Raw genomic sequence first — 22,535 nt, 5'->3', positions numbered from 1 at the left:
AAGTGGAACCACTTACTTTACTTTAAACTCTCTCCAGGATGTAAAACCGATGGAAACTACGCGGTTAAGTAACGTTATTCCCCCACACTTGAGTCTTTTAGAAATAGAAGTAGCCTACACATGTGGGTTTGTCAGCTGAGCTTTTTTTGTTGGTAGTAGGCGTGTTTTTAGTCCACCTGCCAAGAAGGCCGCTAGGACAAATTCCACTCGGCTGTGCCTGGAGAAACATTCAGAAGCTTCATGCGGAGCAGAGGAGAGGAATTATGTGGACAACTTGTGTTTTTTAAAAGCTTTTCTTTTTGGACCCTCTTGGAGTTTTAAATTGCAATTGTATAAACTGGACAATTTAAGTTACTGCAGTGTTTGTTGGCCCGGAGAAAACATGACACACACAAATTATGTTTAACATTTCTGCAGACGGAGGTTCATTTTCTAAAAACTTAGAGGATTTTGACTCTATCCGCAGCGTTCTCCTTTACAGGTCAGTAAAGTAGGAGTACCTTTATTTTAAAGCATGCTGGTGTTTGGTCAGAGGTGCAGAAGTTTGCTAAATACCGGAGGGGATTTAAAAAAAGCCTCGTGCAAGTCTGCAGGGAGGTGGAGAGAAAGGGGGCAACAAAACAAAAGTGTAAATGTGCTTTTATTTTGAAATTCAGTGGACGAAGGCACCCAATGGTCCAATATCATGTCGGTGTTTATTTCCAAACGGTTAAACTTTAATAAAATGTCCCTGCAACTATAATATGAGCGGGTATGTGGTGTTGTCTGTGTGGTTGCTGCATTATTTAACGTGGACGAGAGCAAGACGAGTCACCCAAAGTTTCTGCGTTGTTATGGGCAACTGCGCCGTCCACCAATCAGATGGACCCGTTCTCGTCACGCGACCACACGGTCATCTGCGCTTCTTCCAACATGGCGAGCGAGTGTTGCCGGCCGTTTCTTTGAATGCTTTTTTGAAGTTAAACTTTTAGCTACGAACTCCGGAAATAAAAAACACGTCGCGTGAACAAAATGGCCTTTGCGAACGCGCGCACGTGTACCGAAGAAACTCTGTGTAGCGGTCGGGAGGAAGAAGATGGTGGCGAGCATGACACCGACCGCGACTCCACATCATCGAGTGTCAACAGCTCTGACTACTCTGAGTAAGAAGATAGTTTGACTCCGCGCGACTAGTAAACAAACAAACCCTCTCCGCACGTGGTAATGTGAGACCACGTGGAGGTACTGAAGGTTGTGCGTGAGATAAATTCGAACTGGAAAAGTTTGTGCTGTAACTTGACACTTAAAACAGTCACTATGATGGTGTACATTGCAGATATAAAACGCTTTAGATTCATCCAGTTTATTACACATTCAATACGTTTTTAAATATAAGTGCTTGTCAGGCAGTGTCATCCCATCCACTCTCTCTCCTTGTGCTTTTCATAGCTTTTTAGGGAGTGTTCTCAATTTGGGAGATAAACCTTCTTAAATAATTGTATGCTGCTTGACATCCTCAGTAGATTTATGGATATCACGTCCAAGCTGCTACCGCAGGTTTAAAAAGAGAGAAACCAAAAATATCTCCTTTGTAGTCCCACCCTTTTGGTCAACCATGTCATTACGCTTTAAAAAAACAACATATAGTAGTTTTTACTGTAGGCTTATAAACACATGCAATAACTGATACTGTAAAAGTAAATAACAAAAGAAAAAAACTGTATTTGACTCAGTATTGGGATACAAGTTTGGTACAAAAGATGCCCCAAAAGCTTAAACTGTGCTAAATAATAAATGATTATTAATGTGGATACGATGGCAAGTAGAGGCATTTATTGTACATGTCAGCCGTATCACTATCTCAAGATAACCAAAATGTCAAATGATATCTAGTCACGTATCTTTATATTGATTGTCAGTGCACCTCTCTTCCTAGTCTGATACCACTGTGTCCTCTCCTCCTAGTCTTGTACCACTGTGCCTTTGACACCAGCTGTCTATTTTTGATTCTCTCAGTGACCTGGAACCAGAATGGCTTGATGACATCCAGAAGAATGGTGAGCTCTTCTACCTGGAGCTGAGTGAGGGCGAAGAGGAGGCCGCGTTGGCCCAAGCCGCCGCCGCCAGCCAAGGTGTGTCCACCAATCACGTTCGCTTCAGCGAGGAGGAGGCCGAGATCATCACCGAGCAAAACAAGAAGCAGCGATGCGGGTCGAGGACGAAAGGTGAGCCCGCGCTGACGAGGTTGGCCAGGATCCTGAGGAGAAAACGCCGGCCATCTCAGCGCAGAGGAGGAGGGAAGGATGGAGGTAAAGACAACTCGACTTCATCTCCTCCGGCATCCATCCTTAAGAACCAGCCGGGTCAAAGGCAGGGGGTGACGGTTCAGCAGCAGCAGCTGAAGGAAGTGTGCGTCTACCTCAACCCTAAACGTCTTGGAGGTTCCTCAACACCTCTGTCTGACGGCGGAGGCCTTCTGGAAGCTCTGCTGGGGGTGGTGCATCGCCCGTCCTGGAGCAGAGGAAACACTGCAGTGATCAGCCAGGAGGAGAGACTGACTGTTCATGGACTAATACCCAACAGCCCGGCCATCAAATGTGGCCAAATTCTGATCGGTAAGACTATAAATCCAACAATTAGCTCGTATTTACTATAATTCAAATCGACAAAATATCAGTTTCTTTACTTGTGTCAGCGGCCATTTTAAATACGTCACAGTATTTTCTATACAGTTTTGAAAAGGCACGTGAAGCCCTACAATACAAAAAAGTATATTCCGTCTAAGTGTAACTTTCAGCACACAGTTTCGTAGAGTGAATGAAACTCTTAAGTGCCGGTCTGGTTCTGTAAAAATGCTAATCTGTCCGTTTGAACGCTGGGTTTCTCTGAAGTGATTTATTTTCTTCTATCCAACGATCGGACGGCTTTCACTAGCAGACGGAGGAACTCGCCACAAACGACTGCCCACATGAGTTACTGCTTAGAGAAGCTGTTATGCAGCCCGGCTCCATGCTCGAACAATTAAAGTGGTTAAATACCTGAGATAGCTCTGTTACTGAGATGTGGGTCAGGTGAAGCTCTTAAATGGCCTTTTAGTGGGTCTACTCGCCAGGTGCACGGGTCAGCAGCACATCGCCAGTCATACAATCAATCTAATTATTCTAAGTAATGTCACTGACTATATAAGCTTTCTGTGATTTTTTTTTTTTTTTTTTTTACGAACCCAAATTGAATGTAAGTACATTGTTAAATATACACTAATAATATTTACTAGCATTACTTATTTGCTATATTGTGTTTGGCCTAGTTGAGCTATCGATGTGTCTGTTCTGCGTGTTCAGGTGACGTGCTTATAGCGGTGGACGATGTGGACGTGACCTCTGAAAACATCCAGAGGGTTCTGTCCTGCATCCCAGGACCAACACAGGTCAGTGTTAGTGGTTTCCTTTAGTATCGATATTGATCAATACTGGGAGCTCCTGTTTTAAAAATTTGTAACGCCGCATTTACGTCTTTTAGGATCCGGGCTCGTCACAAACCAGGACGGTACAAATAGACGTTAAGTTACTTTGACTTCTTCTAAGCTGCTAAAATGTGAATAGCAAGCAGAAGTCACTGCTGTTTAAAATTAGAGTAATGATCCTTCAAAAAAAAATCCATAGTCTGTGCCTCAGTCGTGCATTTTCACCCAAAAAGCAGACCATCAAAGAGCAGGAATTTGCAAATGACAGAGTGCGTCTGGGTGGACGGCGAACACGGCGGATAGACGCGACTGCGGTGTGACTTTTTTTTCGGGGCCACAGGAAGCTGTTGTGGGATTTGGAAGCTCAGCTGATTAGAAGATGTAGTCGGAAACTAAATTACATTCTAGGGAAAGAGCGACGGAAGATTTTGTTTTTGTGGGAAAATACAAGTTTCCTCTCTCAGAAAACTGGAAATAGAGTTGTGTTGGTGACAGAATGATTGTTTTGTGTGTGTGTGTGTGTGTGTGTTGGAGGATGGTTTGTCTGTGTGCCAGCCCTCCCAGATGTTACGCAGACGGTACTTATTATGTTCTGAGGAACAAATATCAGTATCAACGTTAGTCCACCATGCCCTCTGCTAACCCTCGTAGCCGAACAAGCCTCAGTTACTCCCTCACTCGTGTGCTCGAGTGCGTGTGTCCACCTATAATGACTGACATCAACGGCCTGGAATTCCAGTGAGAGCACACTCCAGTCTAACCACATCCTTGTTATTTATGATGAGAGAAAGTGCTGCAGTTAGACAACTCAGCCTCTTTACCCAGTGACTTCTCAAATTTAGGCCTTTGCCCATTTGAAAGTTTTCACCCGTTTTTCTCCTCGTCTGAATCTGATTCCCTCAGCTCAATCTAATCGAAGCCTTTTCTCGCATCCTGCGTGAATTCAAAAATATTTACCTCTTGAGTGAACAAGTCGGAGTCACCAATTTGAAAGGTACATCACATGGTTGTTCCACCACTGCTCTGCTCTTCTTTAATAATACCCCTAACATCGGCTAAAATGGCGGGCAGCCCAGATGCAGGCGCCTGCCGGGGCGGCGGGTGGCCTGTGGTTACTGCTGACAGACCTTGGAGGGTTCTGGGAGTGATCGCTGGATTAGAAAAATACAGTTTCAACATTTTTTGACCGGGGAATACGATCCCTTCTTTCCTCTTTAACATATTTGGTAGGCACCGTATGATCGAGGACTACCCACGTTTGTTGGAAAGTAATGACCACAACACCTCATTTATTTCTTGGAGCGTACCAAACGGCTTTTCTTAGGTTAGTTACAGACTCGCAACAATGCTCGGGTTAGGACCTGGACCTCCACAGTTCTGCCTTCGTTCTGCTGTTTTATCCTCTAAATGTCTCCATAAGAGAAAACTCCTCAGACCTACTGTATTGTCTTTATAGGACATTCCCCTTGTGTCAGGGTTACGTGGCGTTATTCCTTCTGGAAATAAAACCTGCACAAACCCAAATGCAGTGATGGTTGCTGGTTCAGATTAGAGATGCTGACCTCATTACGTGGATTGTGCATTGCTGCTCTTTTTCCACATCTGGACTCTGGTTCTGATATCCTTGAATCACTGACAGGTTTCAGCCCAGTCAGCACAATGTGTATCGGTATGCCACAGTAGCGTGTCTACAATGTACATTGTTTTGTTGATAGAGAAATGTGTTTGCATCAATTATGTGCAAGTTTAAACAATGATAATGCGTGGGATGTAGTCGGAGTATACTGGGTCATTTGTGATGTTTGGTATCTGAATGTGTGAGTTCTTTGCCGACACACTTTCTCTACTACGGGGACTTTCTTGGGATGGAAGTATAGAATGGAGAAGTGGCGTATGGAAAGTAATAAAAATAGATACTGCATGAACGAGAGAAGATGGGCTGTCTCGTTGTCCTGCCACTGTGTCTTTGAGTTGCAGACGTCTGGTTATAATTAGTCAAACACACACACACACATGGATCCCTGTTATTTGTTATGCTGCGGTGAGGTCTGGCTGTTGCTGTCACTTTCTCTCTGACAGTCACCGTCCTGCTATTCGCTTTTCAGCCTTTTCCTGAATCAATGTGTAATGATTGAAGTTTTTGGCAGCACGGCACACGAGCACACCTCTATTTTCCTTCGACAGACACATGAGCACTGTTAAAATGTCTTGCCAAGTATAAACATGTGGGTCCATAGTGGCTGATTTTAGACTGGTAGGCAGGCTGATGCAATGAAATGACATAACAGAATAAATGTCCTTATTTTCCTCCTCTCGTCCTCCAGGTGAGGCTGACGTTGGAGACGGTGGCTCAGGGCGACGGCGGCAGTGCGAGCGACACTTCATCGGGCCGTAAGACGAAGGCCTCGTCTCCTCCAGTCAGCCAGCTGGTGCGTCTGCTGTGGGGAGAGGACACCGCCGAACTTCAGATGTCCATAGGACACATCCCGCACGTTGTCATGTACCTCTCACTGAAACTGGACTCGGCATCACCGCAGGAAGAGGTGAGTTTGTGTAAAATGTGTGATGAAACACGTGTGGGTATTTAAACCTCATCTGAGCCATTTTGACCAAAAGTCTCTGGAAATTAAGTCCAGGCTTCACCGCACTGCTTTCTGCGTCTCTATTGCATCTTAAGCCCCACAAAGTCTGTGCTTATTAGTCGGTTTACACATCAAAAAGTGACCACTGCACGCAATTTCACTTGCCGCAATAAAGCGACAACAATAGTGCCTTGAGATTGAAGTTAGATGTCGAGCAGCAGAGAGAGAGACATTTAAAACGCTAGAAATGCAGTCTGAGGTCATAAATCTCCTCTTTGACTCCTTTATGGTTAATGTTGGACTTAAAACAAAGAGCTTTTAAACAAAACGCTGTGTTTGCTGTGGAAAAGTATTTGATCAGTCAGCGACATTCAATGCTGGAAACCCTGCTCCAAAGCGCCTGCAAGTTATAAATGATTTATAGCTTCTCTTATAGTGCACGTCATAATTTGTAGAAGTTTATACCGAGCCCCACCAGCAAGGTGCTGCAGAGCCGTCTCAAATCTGTAAAATGTTTCCGTAGACCTATCCCCCGTTCTCACAGAGCATATGAACAAATGATACTAGCTGTAGTTCTTGTGTCGGACCTGTCTCTGTGGCGCAATTGGTTAGCGCGTTCGGCTGTTAACCGAAAGGTTGGTGGTTCAAGCCCACCCAGGGACGTTCACTTTTTGTTTTTAAATAAAAGATAACGTCGTGTAAATAAGTAACTTGGTGTCCGTGATCAGGGGTAAGGGTCAGATAAACCAGGAGCAAGAGTGTAACTGCTTTCTTTGCATTTAAACAGGCAAAATGTAGAAAGGTTCACAGAGTTCCTCGGTGGAAACAGGCTGTTATTAAAGAGCAACGAGGAGGGAGCTTTGAAAGGAGCAAGCCTCTTGTGCAGTCGGTGCTGGGAAAACAAAAGCTAAATATTGCCATTAAATTTAACAAAACTAGAACTGAGATCTAAACCCTGGATGGCCACATGTTTTTCCATCCCTTTGAAAAGATAGTGGGTCTCTGAGAAACCTGATCATGACTTAGCAGCCGTAAAAAAAAAGCTGTATTTGAAACATTGAAGGGTTCGGATAATTGAGTGTTAAGAATGACCTGAGGTGTGCAGGAAATCCCCAAGTCCAGGAATGGAAAGCTTCCCTTGAATTGATCTGACGTGAGTCAGACTCTCTCAGTAAACTACTGCTCTGGACGGTTTCCAACGCCTGCTGACCGAAAAAACAGAGAGAACGGGGAGAAGTTAAGGCGCTCTGCCCCGAGCAAACCTGTCAATAAATGTTCTGTCACTTTAATGCTGTGAACTTTATGCTCTTGTTCTCGACTGAATCCACACATCCCTTTGGCTGTAGTGCGGCAGTTTATTAACAAAATAATACATCCTTTTTTTTTATTGTGAAGTTTCATATCTTTTTTTTATATTCACTTGTATTCAAGTGTTAATCCCACAGTGCGTGTTTTCTTGCAAACGACACTCATTTCCTGGCACCTCCTCCACTGTAACCACATTTTCCCCGTGGACGTCGATAGGCAGGTTAATATTTTCTTTATGGTTGTATTTCACCATCTGCAGTTCCATTTTGTGTGTCTGCTCGCCAGATTTTCTTTCTTCCTTGACCTTAACAGCGGTGCAGAGTGCTGTGTTGTCTGTCATTTATTTTCTAAATGACAGTGTCGTGTATGAACGTCGACTTTGATTTTCTTTGGTCTTTGAGTGCTGGGTAGCAGAAGTTGGAGAGGTTCAGCGGTGGTATTTTTGAGTCTCGGCTGTGTGAGGATTTTGTGATCCGAGCCTTTTTTTCCTTGTGTGTGTACAGACGAGATGTAACTGGTTGTTCGTCTTGTTTCTTTGTCCTGGTTGGCAAGCCTACGAGGACCCGTTCATTCATATTTTTTATCCCCTCACTCACCACCTCCTCTGATCCTCTCAGCGGCTCTTATCCGCCCTGTTTCCTTTAAAGTTTCCAGCATGCTGGGACGAATACTAATATCCCCAAAGATTCACTGAATCTGCCCGGAGCACTCCTTTGTCTCTTGTGAAGTGCTTGTGTTTCGTCCGGGGATAAAGACCAATCACAATGTAGTTTGGTTGAACACTATTTGAAAGTGCGTGCAGTAGTTTCCAGAAGAGCAGCTGAGAGTTTCTGTGAGCTTCAGTCAAATTCCTGTATTTCCTGAATCTGCTTCTCTTTACTCTGGAAAGTCAAACGTGTACAATCATCTTCTTGAAAGTGGCATCTTTGTGTGAAAATGGGTTTGGCAGTACAACTGAATCACTGATGAGGTGACAGAATAAACATCCAGTGGTTCATGTGTTGGTCTTGCTTTCCATAATTCAGAGGAGACACATTTTGGTGACTGCAGCATCCGACAGCAGATATTTCACATTTTGATGTGATATTTTTCTGTTGAGAGACTCACCAGAGTGGTTTCCTTCTGCTGGATACATCATTGTCATGACACAGTTAACCAGATATTCATATGTGTGTGTGTTTGTGTCTGCAGGAGGAGATCTTGTACCAGTACCCCGTGTCTGAGGCGTCCGGCCAGCTGAAAGGAGTGAGAGGCATCTTCCTCACTCTGTGTGACATGCTGGAGAACGTCACAGGAGGGCAAATACTCAGGTAAGGGAAGTTACTTGTGGAGGATTTAATCACCAATTTAGTTACCAACCAGATGCTTTGATTCCAACTGGTTCTTTATCAAATCTGACTGTTCTTCCTGAAAACATAAAGAAATAATGAAAGAATCCTATTTCAAGATCTGTGAGCCTAAGGGGATGTCGCCAAATGTCTTGTTTTGTCCAAATGTCCAAATGTCCAAAACCAAAAGATATTCAATCTACATCCATGTAAAACAGTGATTTCTAACAGATTTGCGGCCATGACGATGCTCCTATACTTCCATATAATAGCTTGAATAGACCATATTAGTTGTATATACGACACCATTGATACTGTAAACTGTTATCTTTTCTCAAAATCAAGTCCACATTGTCTCTAAACCCTTTGACTCTGTCAGACGTAGTGCTGGTTCTTTCAGTGCAGAGTTACGGGAATGTTTCCATCCTTTTTTCATCTCTTCCTCCCTCTGCTATTAACAAAGTACTGGCACAAGAAAGGGTGCCGTGTAAAGGCAGATATTGTTTTTTATAATTGGCCTTTTATGTAAGTAAAGAAAGAAAATATGAGGAATCAAAATGAATGTGGTGATGATAAATTCCCAAAATATTTTTATTGTAGCTCCCTCAAATTCCTAACTTTTCTGCCAGTTCCCCCGCTGGATGTTTTGAATATCAACACAAGCCTGGAAATAAAAGGTTTGGCGACTGGATGTTAAGAATGTAACAGTGAGGTTGTATTTACTGTACGTTAACGTCCTCGTTGTTTTGTTCCATTTGTCACTTTGTTCTTTTGTCTCCCCTTTAGTTCTTCTCTCCTGCTCGGGAAGCAGCTGGTCCATGTGGGCTACTGGAAGGAAAGCAACAACCTGTTGGTCATCGGTCTTCCTGCTGAGAGGTAGAGGGAGGCAGCATCAAACACGCATGCTGCACTTATTATCATTACACTGTGCGGTAGCCTCCACCACATTTGCAGAGAAACAGACAACGCAGACATCACCCGAAAAAACAAATTGTCAATAGATCATTTTTAACAATCAAGGTGCCGATGTTGGTGCGGTGATAACTTCTCTGAGCAGGACGTGTGCCCGAGAAATTAACTATTATTTGTCGAGGAGGAAACGTATTTAAGAGCACAATCTGTAAAAACTATTTCAACGTTCACATCTGCTTCTTTTCATCCTTTGTTGGCAGGATGAATACCTTTTTTAAGGAGCATGTGGTTGTTCATGAGATGAGTCATATTACCCAAACGTTTCACTTTTAGTCATCAAGTCAACCTGATCAATCATTGTCTCGGTTGACAAATATTCCCATTCATGCTTAAAAAGCACAGAGATTGATTTTTCAGAAACACCCAGGAGCCGTCATTTGATAAGATCTGCTGAAGTTTATTCACGTCTGTGTTTGACATTTTTCCGTTTCGCTCCAGGGTTCCACTGCTGTATTTGCAGACGGTGGTGGGAGACGTGGTCCGGACTCTCAAAGTGATGTACGGCGCCTTAGACAAGTGAGTCGCTCTTTGCTTCCCTGTGCTCCTGCTGAGAGAGCTGGTTGAAACTTATATTTCTGAAAAATAAAAGATAATGTGTTTCACCAATTCAAAGCAAAGGTTTTCCAGCTGGATTTTACACAAAGCCTTCATTTCTCACTCTCTTAACTCCCTTTTCTTTTCTCTCAAATATCTTTCCCTTCTTCCATTTCTTCATTCTTGAAATTGAATCATTCTTCTCTCGTTCTAGTTGTCATTATGCCTATTTTTTAAGTCTTCTTTGTGTCCTCCGCAGTGCGTTCTGTGAGGTGGACCATGCTCCTCGGTTGGACCACTTCTTCTGCCTGTTCTTCCAGCAGCTCATCCAGCCGTCTCGCTTGAGGGACGGCTCCTCAGCTCCGGCCCCCGATGTCTCTGGGACCATTTTTCTTGACGGACTGCCGGCGGTCCGATGGCTGACGCTGCCTCCGGAAATCAAGGTGTGTGTGTGTGTGTGTGTGTGTGTGTGTGTGTGTGTGTGTGTGTGTGTGTGTGTCTGTGTGTATGTGTGTATGTGTGTGTGTGTGTGTGTGTAAAGACTGGGACAATAACATCATTTATAGATCAATATTAGTCTTGGAGCATAAGTATGGTAATAACAGATATTTGAATATCATCTTGTCCACATTTCGTCAACAATTGAAGCTATGGCGCCCTCTAGTGTCCACTGTTGAACATTACATAAAATGAAAGTTGGCCATGAATATATGGAATGAATGCAGGAGCAAAGGCTCTCGAGAACATGTCATGTCATGATAAAAATGAAATGCTGTTAAGCTTATATTTCATTTTCTCTGTCACCAGATGGAGGTGGATACTGTTCTCTCTGATTTTGAGTCTTCTGATTTTGGAGAAATGGTGAGAAAACACTGTCTTGAAGCATGGATTTACTTTTTCAAAGTATGTCACCTGTTAGTGATGGACAATTGTCTTGAAAGAAAATAGCCAATTACAAATAAGCTGTTGTTCGGCTAAAGAGTCACATCAGTGGTTCATGTTGCGTTGTGACCCCCGAAGAAGAAGGTCAGACTATCTTTAGACGTGTGTGTGTGTGTGTGGGGGGGGGGGGGGGGGGGTGTCTGGTTAAACAGCTGAGACAAAATTAGAGCGCAGGATTATTGATGCAGGAGCTAGTTAAGTAAAGTCGATGGTCATTTAACAACTTGAGTTTTCAAATTATCATCATGGCAAGCTTTGTTAAGTATTCTTATTTCTTTAGTTCATTGTTATCAAGTTTTATTCCTAAAATAATAGAGATGACAACCAGTTGAATACAGACATTCATTCACAATTTATTGATCAAACTTAAAACAATGTCAGCACCCTCCTTCCGTGTATATGTTTACTGTCTTGTATTTGTATCTTTGTCCTTTCACAGTCCGAGGACTTTTTTGGCCTGAGGCGTCTGTATGTAATTCTTGGCTCCTGTTTGTTCTACAAGGTAGGAATCTCAATCAAGAGAAATGCATGCATACACACACACACACACACACACACACACACAGGCCTCAGTGCCGCCAGCCGTATCCTATTTATATCCTCCCCTGATGGTACCACACTGTCTTAGACAACAATAGAAGACCCAGCTGACAGAATATGGCCTTTCATCTTTGTATTTTGAAAATGTATTTTAACGTTTTTACTACATCATCCACATGCTCACCGTCCAGTCCTACCTGATTGCCAACCACCTGCCTAAAGAGGACCTGCTGGATGTGTGCCTGTACTGCCAGCACTACTGCCTGCTGCCGCTGGCGTCTGAGCAGCGGGTGGGTCAGCTGGTCATCTGGAGGGAGGTGTTTCCCCAGCAGAGAGCTAACGGCAGCAGCACGGTGCCGGGCTACAGCCAGCCTCAAGGACGTCACTTCCTCCTCATAGTGGGATTGGTATGGAGACGAATCACTGATTGGTGGTTGTTTTTAACTTTGTTCTTGTCGTCACTGGCCAGTATCTATTCATAGTATTATTTGGTTATCTTTGCTTGTATTTCTTTATCTCTCCACCTCAGAGGCACTTCATGCAGTGTGTGCTGTTGGAGGCAGGTGGCTGTGCTTCTGCAGCTTTGGGCTCTACAGGACCCGATTGTGTTTACGTAGATCAGGTGAACTTCAGTCAACTTTACAGAAAATTCCTAACATACCATACAAACACACTGATCCTCTACTTGAACAAAAGCTAGTATGTCCTACTTCTTTTTCCTTGTGGGCTTTACTTCCGCAACTGGGAGAAATGCTTATGTGCCAAGAATTCCGCGTCAGTGGCTCCTGGAACAATAAATTCTCCCCGTCGGGGAATCGAACCCCGGTCTTCCGCGTGACAGGCGGAGATACTGTCCACTATACTAACGAGGAGGGACAATATCCATGAAGACAGACATGTATTTTATATGGACAACATAGGACAATGACATACAAGCATTAGGACTGCATCTGACAATATTTATTAATGTCAATCTCCCTGAGATCCTCCATTGTTCAGGCGGAGACACTGTCCACTATACTAACGAGGAGGGACAATGTCCAAAAAGACAGCCATGTCTTTTATATGGACAACATAGGACAATGACATACAAGCATTTTGACTACATCTAACAATATGTATGAATGTTAATCTCCCTGAGATCCTCCATTGTTCAGGCGGAGACACTATCCACCATACTAATGAGTAGGGACAATGTCCAAAAAGACAGCCATGTCTTTTATATGGACAACATAGGACAATGACATACAAGCATTCGGACTGCATCTGACAATATTTATTAGTGAGTCATATTACAGGTTCAGGCGGAGACACTGTCCACTATACTAACGAGGAGGGACAATGTCCAAAAAGACAGCCATGTCTTTTATATGGACAACATAGGACAATGACATACAAGCATTTTGACTACATCTAACAATATGTATGAATGTTAATCTCCCTGAGATCCTCCATTGTTCAGGCGGAGACACTGTCCACCATACTAATGAGGAGGGACAATGTCCAAAAAGACAGCCATGTCTTTTATATGGACAACATAGGACAATGACATACAAGCATTCGGACTGCATCTGACAATATTTATTAGTGAGTCATATTACAGGTTCAGGCGGAGACACTGTCCACTATACTAACGAGGAGGGACAATGTCCAAAAAGACAGCCATGTCTTTTATATGGACAACATAGGACAATGACATACAAGCATTTTGACTACATCTAACAATATGTATGAATGTTAATCTCCCTGAGATCCTCCATTGTTCAGGCGGAGACACTGTCCACCATACTAATGAGGAGGGACAATGTCCAAAAAGACAGCCATGTCTTTTATATGGACAACATAGCAATTAACAATATTTATTAATTGTAAAGTGCAATGAATTCTCCCACGTCGGGGAATTGAACCTTGGTCTTCTGCTCAATCAACAGAAATACTGCCCACCATAATAACAAGGAAGGTCAATGTGCTAAATGACAACTTCTCCTCATAGAAGAAGATAATCTGTTGATCACTGCAGTATAAAGGTTCACTCTCTTATATCCTGAATCCAGGTGAAGGCCACCCTGCTGCAACTGGAGGTGTTGGAAGCAGGTATTGAGGAGCGTCTCAATGCTCCGCCTGCTCCCTGCCTGTCCTGTGCTGACTGGTTCCTTCCTGCTGCCACAGCCCGCGACCGCCTGGACAGCCTGGCCTCTTCCTCCCCCGTCTTCAGCAAACTAGCAGGGGCTGTCAAAGGCTCCGCCTCCGGGTCCAGAGGCCGTAGTCTGTTTGGGGAGAAGGCCCGGAGGTCCAGCCCCCAGAGGAGCCTGTCTGACAGTGGGAGTGAGGGACAGATGGATGCTGGGTCAGGGTGTGTTTCATCAATCGCTCCAGGCCTCAGTCCACATTCCACCCCAGACTCAGGGAGGAAGAAGCTGGGGGGGCGTCGGGACTCGCTGGGATCTGGAGGGTCGGATGGGAGTGGAGGCAGCGGAGGCCTCTTCAAGGTACACTTGTCGTCTTTTATCAATTCTAATATTTGGTCCTGTTTGGTTATTTTCTTTGTTAAACTGTTAATTAGCAGGTTATCTAGAAAACGTAATAAGGTCTGGAGATACTCGTGAGCCTCCGGCTGAGCGCTGCTGTGTTGGAGTTTTCCCCGGGGAACAAGAGGGTTGCCTCTCTGCGAGTTGCTGAGGATAGGTCTCTCACTGTTGTGCGTGTGGTCAAGGTGAACTGGGAACGTCTGGCTGAGGCCCCTGTCCGCGAGGTCTTTAACTCCCACCTCCGGAAGAATTTCTCGTGCATCCCGGGGGAGGCTGTGGACATGGATTCCGAGTGGGCCATGTTCAGGGCCTCCATTGCTAGAAGCTGTGGTCGAAAAGGTAATCGGTGCCTGTCATGGCGGCAACCAGAGAACTCGCTGGTAGACCCCAGAGTTGAAGGAGGCTGTCAAGTTGAAGAAGGAGGCCTTTGGGACTTGCTGGCCCAGGGGTCTCTGGAAACAACAGACAGGTACCGGTTGGCCAGAAGAGCTGCAGCTGTGGCGGTTGCCGAGGCAAAAACCCAGGTGTGGGAGGAGTTCGTGGAGACCATGGAGAAGGACTTTCGGTTGTTCTGGCAAACCGTTAGACGACTCAGAAAGGGAAAGCAGGGCTTGTCTCAGGCTGTGTTCAGCAGGGGAGGAGAACTGCGAACCCGGACTGGGGATATTGTCGAGCGGTGGAAAGAACACTGAGGAACTCCTGAACCCGACCAAAACGTCCTCCGTGGAGGAGGCCGAGCTTGAAGACTCGGGGGGAAGACCCATCCATATGCCTGGTTGAGGTGGTCAAAAAGCTCCTCAGTGGCAAGGCCCTGGGGGTGGATGAGATTCTCCCTGAGATGCTGAAGGCTCTGGACACTGTTGGGCTGTCTTGGCTGATACGTCTCTTCAGTGTCCAGTGGAGGTCGGGGACAGTGCCTGTGGAGTGACAGACCGGGGTGGTGGTTCCCATTTTTACAAAAGGGTGACCGGAGAGTGTGCTCAAATTATCGAGGTATCACACTGCTCAGCCTCCCTCAGAAAGTTAATTCCAGGGTGCTGGAAAGGAGGCTCTGACCGATTGTCGAAACTCAGCTTCAGGAGGAGCAATGCGGATTCTGTCCTGGCCGTAAAACAGTGGACCAGCTCTTTATCTTTACAGGTCTGTTGGAGGGGTCATGACAGTTTGCCCATCCAGTCTCCATGTGTTTTGTGGGCTTGGAGAAGGCTTACGACCATGTCCCTCTGGGAGTCCTCTTGAGGGTACTGCGGGAATACGGGGTACCTGGGTCGTTGCTACGAGCCATACGGTATGACCAAAGTGAGAGCTGTGTCCAGATACTTGGCACAAAGTCAAGCACGTTGCCAGTGCGTGCTGGCCTCTACCAGGGCTGTCCCTTGTCACCAATCCTGTTTGTGATTTTCATGGACAGGATTTCAAGGCTTCGCCTGGGGGAGGACAGTGTCTGTTTTGGGGACCTCAGAATTGCATCCCTGCTTTTGGCAGATGATGTCGTTCTATTGGCTCCTTCAGAACGTGACATTCAGCACGCATTGTGGCGGTTTGCAGCCGAGTGTGAAGCGGTCGGGATGAAAATCAGTATCTCCAAGTCTGAGGCTGTGGTTCTCTGCCGGAAAATGGTGGATTGCACCCTTCGGGTTGGGAGTGCTGTGGTGGTTCGGGCATCTGATCATGATGTCTCCTGGACGTCTCCCTTTAGAAGTTTTCCGTCAAACTGGTAAGAGGCCCCGGAGTAGACCGAGAACACGCTGGAGAGATTACATATCTCGTCTGGCCTGGGAACGCCTCAGGGTTTCCCAGGAGGAGCAAGAAAGCGTTGCTGCAAAGTCTGCTGACCCGGCCCCAGATAACCGAAAGCGGAAAGATGGATAGATGGTATTGTCATGTTTTGTCTTATGCTTTTTGCATGCTTCGACATCAGATTCCCAGAATGAAGCACCCAAACCCATTCTACCTTGGCACCCTAAAGAAGACCCTGACTGAAAGGGAGACAGAGGAGATGTACAACACCATGAAGTGGGTGATGGGAAATAATAATTTTCTTTCATCCTAACTGCATGTATAATTAATGGTGGCTAGAACTAAAAACCTACATTTTCTTATTGTGACAGACTGACTTCAGGTGCAGAGAACACCTTGTTCCACTATGTCTTGATGGAAACGGTTCAGGGGATCTTCATCGCTCCGACTCACAGAGAGGTGGCTCAGCTCAGCGGCTCCATCCACCCACAGCTCATCCGCAACTTCCACCACTGCTGCCTCTCCATACGGGCCGCATTCCAGCAGAGCCTGCCAGCCAGGGTGAGTCGGAGTGAAATGAATATGGTCTCAACCTCATCCCTTATCTCACCTGACGACACAGTTAACACTAATCATGCTAAACAGCTTGAGATAGTAAAGTAGACGTGTTGAATTTAAGGCAACCTGAAGTCACACCAAGACCAGCTTCTGTGAGTCTCAAGTCAAAAGAAGAATTTTCAGTGTAGTTAAAGCCAGGCCAAAACTTGTGGTACAACGATCAATTATTTATGATTGCTTCTCGAGCAATAACTCGATACAATACCCGTCGGGGAATCCAACCCTGGTGTTCTGCATGCAGTGTGCTGTTTGAGGCAGGTGGCTGTGCTTCTCCAGCTTTGTGCTATCCAGGACCTGATTGTGTTTACGTAGATCAGGTGAACCTTGTTGAACTATAACGTAAATTCCGAACATACCATTCAAACACACTGATCCTCAACTTGACAAAAGCTAATAAGTCCTTCTTTTGTCTTGTGGTTTTAGCTTTACTTCTGCAACCAAAAGAAATGCTAATGTGCTCAAGAATAACAGCGTCAGTGGCTCCTCAGGCAATAAATTCTCCCCGTCGGGGAATCGAACCCCGGTCTTCCGCGTGACAGGCGGAGATACTGTCCACTATACTAACGAGGAGGGACAATGTCCAAAAAGACAGCGATGTCTTTTATATGGACAACATAGGACAATGACATACAAGCATTAGGACTGCATCTGACAATATTTATTAACGTCAATCTCCCTGAGATCCTCCATTGCTCAGGCGGAGACACTGTCCACTCTACTAACGAGGAGGGACAATGTCCAAAAAGACAGCCATGTCTTTTATATGGACAACATAGGACAATGACATACAAGCATTAGGACTGCATCTGACAATATTTATTAATGTCAATCTCCCTGAGATCCTCCATTGCTCAGGCGGAGACACTGTCCACTCTACTAACGAGGAGGGACAATGTCCAAAAAGACAGCCATGTCTTTCATATGGACAACATAGGACAATGACATACAAGCATTAGGACTACATCTGACAATATTTATTCATGTCAATCTCCCTGAGATCCTCCATTGTTCAGGCGGAGACACTGTCCACTATACGAACGAGGAAGGACACTGTCTAGTGGGACAGACATATTTTTAATATGGACAACATAGGAAAATGACATACAGGCATTGTATGTCATTGTCCTATGTTGTCCATATAAAAGACATGGCTGACATCCTCCATGACATACAAGCATTAGGACTTGCTCCATTGTTCAGGCGGAGACACTGTCCACTATACTAACGAGGAGGGCAATAAATTCTCCCCGTCGGGGAATCGAACCCCGATCTTCCGCGCGGCACCCGGGGATTCTTTAGCTAAAACTCCCTAAACCGTTTCCCATTCATTTTCAATGGTAGTCCTAAACCAGTACGGATGTAATATATCTTTGGCCACCAGCAGCGCTGTTGTGCCGTTTTGCGAGAGAAAGATTTTCTCCGGTGTTTGTCAGTCAGTCGGAGCCTGGAAAGAGCATCGACAGCCCGCATTTTCCGGATCTATTCGCTGGGTGGACACTACGTTGAACGGTAAGTCATTAAGATGAATAACAATGAATTCAAATGTCCTGGGGAGTCCAGATGCTGGAGGATGAAGTGAAGGGCCAAGTTGACTGCGTCATCCACAGATCTGTTGGCTCTGTAAGCAAACTGCAGGGGGTCCAGAAGTGGGTCGTTGAGGGTTGTAAGGTGGGACAGGACAAGGCGCTCAAAAGACTTCATGACCACAGCGGTCAGGGCGATGGGTCTGTAGTCATTAAGTCCTGTGATCCTTGGTTTTTTAGGGACAGGGATGATGGTGGAGACCTTGAAGCAGGCTGGAATGTGGCATGTCTCCGGGGAGGTGTTGAAAATGTCTGTAAACACCGGAGACAGCTGATCAGCACAATGCTTTAGGGTGGAGGGGGAGACAGAGTCCAGACCTGCTGCTTTGTGGGGGTTCTGTTTTTTAAAAAGCCTATTTACATCTCTCTCCAGAATAGAGAGAGTCGTTACTGGGGAGGGGGGCGCTGGGGTGGGTGATACAAAGGCATGGGCCCCTGCTGAGCTGGGGGAGGGGGGGCTGGTGGTCTGGGGCTGGTTGATGGAGCTGTGGGGGATGGAGTCAGGATTGTCCCATTGTCTTTCAAAGCGACAGCAGAACTCATTCAGCTCGTTTGCCAGGCGGAGGTCGTTCATGGAGTGGGGGGGTCTTCGAGGACAATAACTAGAGAGTCCGGGTAGGTCCGCTCCACGCACCGTATCTGATCGGCAAGTGACCGCTGTGCTGCCTGCACGTTACTCTGCGGCGGCATGTAAACACCGATCAGAATGAATGAAGTGAACTCGCGGGGGGAGTAAAATGGTTTACAGTTTATCGTGAAGGATTCCAGATCCGGAGAACAGTGCTGTAGAATCACTGTCACATCGTTACACCAGCCACTGTTGGTATAAAAACAGATTCCTCCACCTTTCGATTTGCCGGAGAGCTCTGTGTCGCGGTCCGCTCTGAACAGCTGGAAGCCTGCCAGCTGGAGCGCAGAGTCCGGTATCATTCCACAGAGCCAGGTCTCCGTGAAGCACAAAACGGAAGATGAAGAAAAGTCTCTGACTTTCCCCACCAGTAGCTGAAGTTCGTCCAGTTTGTTGCACAGTGAGCGGACGTTTGAAAGAAATATGCCCGGTAGCGGTGTACGAAATCCATGTGAGCGGAGACGTACAAGCACGCCGGCCCGTTTTCCTCTCCTACGGCGCCTCACTGCATGAGTTAAGGTGAGCGCACCTTTGACGAGAATGTCCAGTAATTCAACGGAAGTTAAAAGAAAAGTTGGAAGTAAGTCCGCTGGAGTTGTTCCCCTGATGTTCATGAGCTCATCTCTGGTAAAAGAGCTCTGGGAATCGCAGCAGGAAACAGTATTAATAACAAAAACAACATAAAACAATGAGCAGCAAAACACCGAAGCAGCCATCTGCGGCGCCATCTTGGATCTAGGAAGAAGTTATGCAGTGAGTGAGACTGTCAGTGTCCTCCCCATGGGCATCACTGAATACTTCCCACACAGTAGAGTCAAAACAGTCTTTCAGAGCCTCATCTGCATCTTTTTACAAGTATAAAAATATAGATAGTAGATACAAGTATCTTGTTTTGCCAAACCAAAAGACAAGATATTCAATTTACAACTTAAATTCCTAACATACCCTACAAACACATTAATCATCGACAAAAAGATAAGGTTAGACCTACTTCTAATAAAGCTGATTCTGATTCTTTTCTCTTGTGGTTTTAGCTTTACTTCTGCAACCATGAGAAATGCTAATCTGCTCAAGAATAACAGCGTCAGTGGCTCCTCAGGCAATAAATTCTCCCCGTCGGGGAATCGAACCCCGGTCTTCCGCGTGACAGGCGGAGATACTGTCCACTATACTAACGAGGAGGGACAATGTCCATGAAGACAGACATGTATTTTATATGGACAACATAGGACAATGACATACAAGCATTAGGACTGCATCTGACAATATTTATTAATGTCAATCTCCCTGAGATCCTCCATTGTTCAGGCGGAGACACTGTCCACTATACTAACGAGGAGGGACAATGTCCAAAAAGACAGCCATGTCTTTTATATGGACAACATAGGACAATGACATACAAGCATTTTGACTACATCTAACAATATGTATGAATGTTAATCTCCCTGAGATCCTCCATTGTTCAGGCGGAGACACTGTCCACCATACTAATGAGGAGGGACAATGTCCAAAAAGACAGCCATGTCTTTTATATGGACAACATAGCAATTAACAATATTTATTAATTGTAAAGTGCAATGAATTCTCCCCGTTGGGGAATTGAACCTTGGTCTTCTGCTCAATCAACAGAAATACTGCCCACCATAATAACAAGGAAGGTCAATGTGCTAAATGACAACTTCTCCTCATAGAAGAAGATAATCTGTTGATCACTGCAGTATAAAGGTTCACTCTCTTATATCCTGGATATATACTTATACTTCTGCAACCATGAGAAATGCTAATGTGCTCAAGAATAACAGCGTCAGTGGCTCCTCAGGCAATAAATTCTCCCCGTCGGGGAATCGAACCCCGGTCTTCCGCGTGACAGGCGGAGATACTGTCCACTATACTAACGAGGAGGGACAATGTCCAAAAAGACAGCGGTGTCTTTTATATGGACAACATAGGACAATGACATACAAGCATTAGGACTGCATCTGACAATATTTATTAATGTCAATCTCCCTGAGATCCTCCATTGCTCGGGAGGAGTACAGCATGTTGGAAATAGTCTCAAACGGTCATAGTACAGCATGTTGGAAATAGTCTCAAACGGTCATAGTATAGCATGTCGAAAAAAGTCAAAAACGGTCATACTATAGCATGTCGAAAAAAGTCTAAAACGGTCACAGTATAGCATGTCCAAAAAAGTCTAAAACGGTCATAGTATAGCATGTCCAAAAAAGTCATCGTATAGCACTTCGAAAAAAGTCTCAAACGGTCATAGTATAGCATGTCCAAAAAAGTTAAAAACGGTCATAGTAAAGCATTTCCAAAAAAGTCTCAAACGGTCACAGTATAGCATGTCCAAAAAAGTCAAAAACGGTCATAGTATAGCATGTCCAAAAAAGTCATCGTATAGCACGTCGAAAAAAGTCTCAAACGGTCATAGTATAGCATGTCGAAAAATGTCTAAAACGGTCATAGTATATAGCACGTCGAAAAATGTCAAAAAACGGTCATAGTATAGCACGTCGAAAAAAGTCAAAAACGGTCATAGTATAGCATGTCGAAAAAAGTCTCAAACGGTCATAGTATAGCATGTCCAAAAACTCATCGTATAGCATGTCCAAAAAAGTCTCAAACGGTCATAGTATAGCATGTCTAAAAACTCATCGTATAGCACGTCCAAAAAAGTCTCAAACGGTCATAGTATAGCATGTCCAAAAAAGTCAAAAACGGTCATAGTATAGCATGTCGAAAAATGTCTAAAACGGTCATAGTATAGCATGTCCAAAAACTCATCGTATAGCATGTCAAAAAAAGTCTCAAGCGGTCATAGTATAGCACGTCCAAAAAAGTCTAAAACGGTCATAGTATAGCATGTCCAAAAAAGTCAAAAACGGTCATAGTATAGCATGTCCAAAAAAGTAAAACGGTCATAGTATAGCATGTCGAAAAATGTCAAAAACGGTCATAGTATAGCATGTCCAAAAAAGTCATCGTATAGCACGTCGAAAAAAGTCTCAAACGGTCATAGTATAGCATGTCCAAAAAAGTAAAACGGTCATAGTATAGCATGTCCAAAAATGTCAAAAACGGTCATAGTATAGCATGTCGAAAAATTTCTAAAACGGTCATAGTATAGCACGTCGAAAAATGTCAAAAAACGGTCATAGTATAGCACGTCGAAAAATGTCAAAAACGGTCATAGTATAGCATGTCGAAAAAGTCTAAAACGGTCACAGTATAGCATGTCCAAAAAAGTCTCAAACGGTCATAGTATAGCATGTCTAAAAACTCATCGTATAGCACGTCCAAAAAAGTCTCAAACGGTCATAGTATAGCATGTCCAAAAAAGTCTAAAACGGTCAAAGTATAGCATGTCGAAAAATGTCTAAAACGGTCATAGTATAGCATGTCGAAAAAAGTCAAAAACGGTCATAGTATAGCATGTCCAAAAACTCATCGTATAGCATGTCAAAAAAAGTCTCAAGCGGTCATAGTATAGCATGTCCAAAAAAGTGAAAAACGGTCATAGTATAGCATGTCCAAAAAACTAAAACGGTCATAGTATAGCATGTCGAAAAATGTCAAAAACGGTCATAGTATAGCATGTCCAAAAAAGTCATCGTATAGCACGTCGAAAAAAGTCTCAAACGGTCATAGTATAGCATGTCCAAAAAAGTTAAAAACGGTCATAGTATAGCATTTCCAAAAAAGTCTCAAACGGTCACAGTATAGCATGTCCAAAAAAGTCAAAAACGGTCATAGTATAGCATGTCCAAAAAAGTCATCGTATAGCACA

The 22,535-nt window shown here is 44.6% G+C and overlaps 1 protein-coding gene across 1 annotated transcript in view; it reads left to right on the top strand.

Annotated features, from left to right (window-relative positions):
* The first annotated feature begins 249 nt into the window (after positions 1-249).
* Positions 250-22,535, top strand: part of intu (inturned planar cell polarity protein) — a 60,968-nt gene continuing 38,682 nt past the window's right edge. The window contains exons 1-15 of the mRNA XM_079295526.1: positions 250-481; positions 1,996-2,594; positions 3,321-3,406; positions 5,767-5,985; positions 8,524-8,642; positions 9,447-9,536; positions 10,071-10,148; positions 10,426-10,609; positions 10,974-11,027; positions 11,548-11,610; positions 11,840-12,055; positions 12,178-12,270; positions 13,703-14,137; positions 16,098-16,192; positions 16,288-16,477. Of these exons, the coding sequence (XP_079151652.1) occupies positions 399-481; positions 1,996-2,594; positions 3,321-3,406; positions 5,767-5,985; positions 8,524-8,642; positions 9,447-9,536; positions 10,071-10,148; positions 10,426-10,609; positions 10,974-11,027; positions 11,548-11,610; positions 11,840-12,055; positions 12,178-12,270; positions 13,703-14,137; positions 16,098-16,192; positions 16,288-16,477 (2,604 nt within the window). The 5' untranslated portion in view covers positions 250-398. The remainder of the gene's footprint in view (positions 482-1,995; positions 2,595-3,320; positions 3,407-5,766; positions 5,986-8,523; positions 8,643-9,446; positions 9,537-10,070; positions 10,149-10,425; positions 10,610-10,973; positions 11,028-11,547; positions 11,611-11,839; positions 12,056-12,177; positions 12,271-13,702; positions 14,138-16,097; positions 16,193-16,287; positions 16,478-22,535) is intronic.

Source organism: Melanostigma gelatinosum, assembly GCF_949748355.1.
Source record: "Melanostigma gelatinosum genome assembly, chromosome: 23".
Taxonomy (NCBI): Eukaryota; Metazoa; Chordata; class Actinopteri; order Perciformes; family Zoarcidae; genus Melanostigma; species Melanostigma gelatinosum.
This window is presented reverse-complemented; position numbering and strand designations above follow the sequence as displayed.